Below are 2077 nucleotides of genomic sequence, written 5' to 3'. Positions count from 1 at the left end.
GTTATCAGCCTGTTAAAGTTTATCACAAGATCAAGTGAAACACATATATCAGTAGTGTTTTAATATACACAGAGGGGTAATTGCAAAATTAGCAGCCAGAAAAAAAAACAAAAAGAAATACTGTACAATAAAATGGAAAAGAATATGTTTGTTGATTCTGTGTCTACACCAGTTGAGGCTGAGAGACTATTTCCTCGACAACCAAAATAAAGCTCCCATTGGTCCAGATGACATCCTCAACTTTTTCCCTCTTGTGAAGCACATTCACATGCCAACTGTAGATGCTTTAAAAGCATATCATGCTGCAGAGAACTCCATTCAGAAAGGTAGGACAATAAAGCAGGGCACTTTTTTTGTTGCAAAATCTATGTGATAAGAACCTTTTGTACAAAATATTGTGCATTTCCCAACTGCAGGTCTGATGGATCAGGCCCATGAACACCTAAAAGAAGCAGCCTACTTGTTTGGCCATGTGTGTGATAACCTGCACCCTGAGGCCTGTTATTGCCACAGCCTTTTGGCCAGGGTCGCGTACCTGCAGGGGAAGACAGCCGAGGTAGGTCTACTTCACAGCCATGCTAATGCTCAAAAATATAAATAATTTCCTGTGGTGGACATTAACTAAGTACAGTGACTGAAGTAGTAGTAGTAGTACATTACAAGGTACTTGTGCTGTATTTTAATATTTTCATTTCCTGATACTCCTTAATACTTCAGCTCCACTACATTTGAGGGGTAAATATTATATATTAAGGTGATTGTAATTGCAAATTTATGTGAGGCTGACTCATCACTGTGACTTCTTCTGTTCTCAAGGCTCGTAGTGTCAAGCTGAAAGCAGTGGTCATCAGTGAGAGAGTGCTGGGCTTTGACCATCCAAACACTATCCAGCAATATGTGGGTATAACTACACATTATTAGTACTTTGCCATGTGGTCTCAGTGCAGTTATTATCACTGTTATGATTTATGCAGGTCCTCTTGGGTGTGTATGTGTATGCTGGAGGAGAGACTGCTCTGGCTCAGAAGTGTCTCCTCAGAGCTCGCCTGCTAATACTAACAGTCCATGGAGAAGACCATCCATACGTCGCTACAGTGGATGTAGGTTGCAGCATCTTAATAATCACGTCATCCTCAATTTATGTTAACCCCTTTTGCTATTGTCATTACAAATAATGCTGCCACTGTTTCCCCAAAGAGCTGTCTTGGGTTGGTGCTGACAGGAGACCAGACAGGGCAGTTCTTAAAGAATGCCCTCAGACTCAACAATTCCTTCTTCGGACCCACAGCTTTGTGTACTGCTCTCAGGTAAGTTGTCATTTATAGCTTGTACTGATAATTTGTAGAAAAGATCTGCAGAGTTCTATTTCATTACCTTCCCCAAAATCATTGTTGTTTCTCTTCCTGGTGTTTTGTCTGTGCAGTCAGCGGCTGCTGGCCCAGTGGATGTGCAGTAAGGGTGACTACAGAAATGCTATGACCCATGCGAAAGAGGCCTTCACTGCTTTTACCTCTTTGGTCAGTATATCTTTGGTTGAGAGAGAGAAAAGTGGACTGTTGTGTGTTGATTTTGTGCCTGGCAGTACTCGCACTGTGAGGATCAAAACCCATTTACACACTCACATTGTGGGGACTCAGCCTTTCTTGTGGGGGGACATGATGTGGGTCTCAACCATGTAAATCATTGAATTTTAGGGTGTCGACTACCTTCAAGGTCAGGGTTAGATGAATAATGGTTATGGTAAGTCTCCAGAAGATGCCAATTTAAACTCCCCACAAGGAATGAAAGCAAATATACTTTAAGTATGTCTGTGTGTGCGTGCCTTTGTATTACTTACAGCATGAGGACCGAAACCTGTTAACACACTCACACTGTGGGGACTTGGCCATCCTTGTGGGGACCAGAAGCTAGTCCCCACAAGGAAATCATTGAATTTTAGGGTGGCAGCATGGTTTAGGGTTAGGATGAGGCTAGGTTAAGTGTTAGGTGTTACGGTTAGGCAAGTATTGGTTATGGTTAAGGTTAGGATAAGTCTACAGGAAATGAATGTACAGTGGTGTGAAAAAGTGTTTGCCCC

At 42.2% G+C, this 2077-nt stretch overlaps 1 protein-coding gene across 1 annotated transcript in view; it reads left to right on the top strand.

Moving 5' to 3' along the window:
- Positions 1 to 2077, top strand: part of LOC109956902 (clustered mitochondria protein homolog) — a 12894-nt gene that overhangs the window by 7670 nt on the left and 3147 nt on the right. Inside the window, exons 20-25 of the mRNA XM_020594358.1 lie at positions 173 to 326; positions 417 to 556; positions 817 to 897; positions 975 to 1100; positions 1198 to 1307; positions 1424 to 1517. Coding sequence (XP_020450014.1) covers positions 173 to 326; positions 417 to 556; positions 817 to 897; positions 975 to 1100; positions 1198 to 1307; positions 1424 to 1517 — 705 coding nt within the window. The remainder of the gene's footprint in view (positions 1 to 172; positions 327 to 416; positions 557 to 816; positions 898 to 974; positions 1101 to 1197; positions 1308 to 1423; positions 1518 to 2077) is intronic.

This window comes from Monopterus albus, unplaced genomic scaffold (assembly GCF_001952655.1).
Source record: "Monopterus albus unplaced genomic scaffold, M_albus_1.0 scaffold23.1, whole genome shotgun sequence".
NCBI classification, from domain to species: domain Eukaryota; kingdom Metazoa; phylum Chordata; class Actinopteri; order Synbranchiformes; family Synbranchidae; genus Monopterus; species Monopterus albus.
This window is presented reverse-complemented; position numbering and strand designations above follow the sequence as displayed.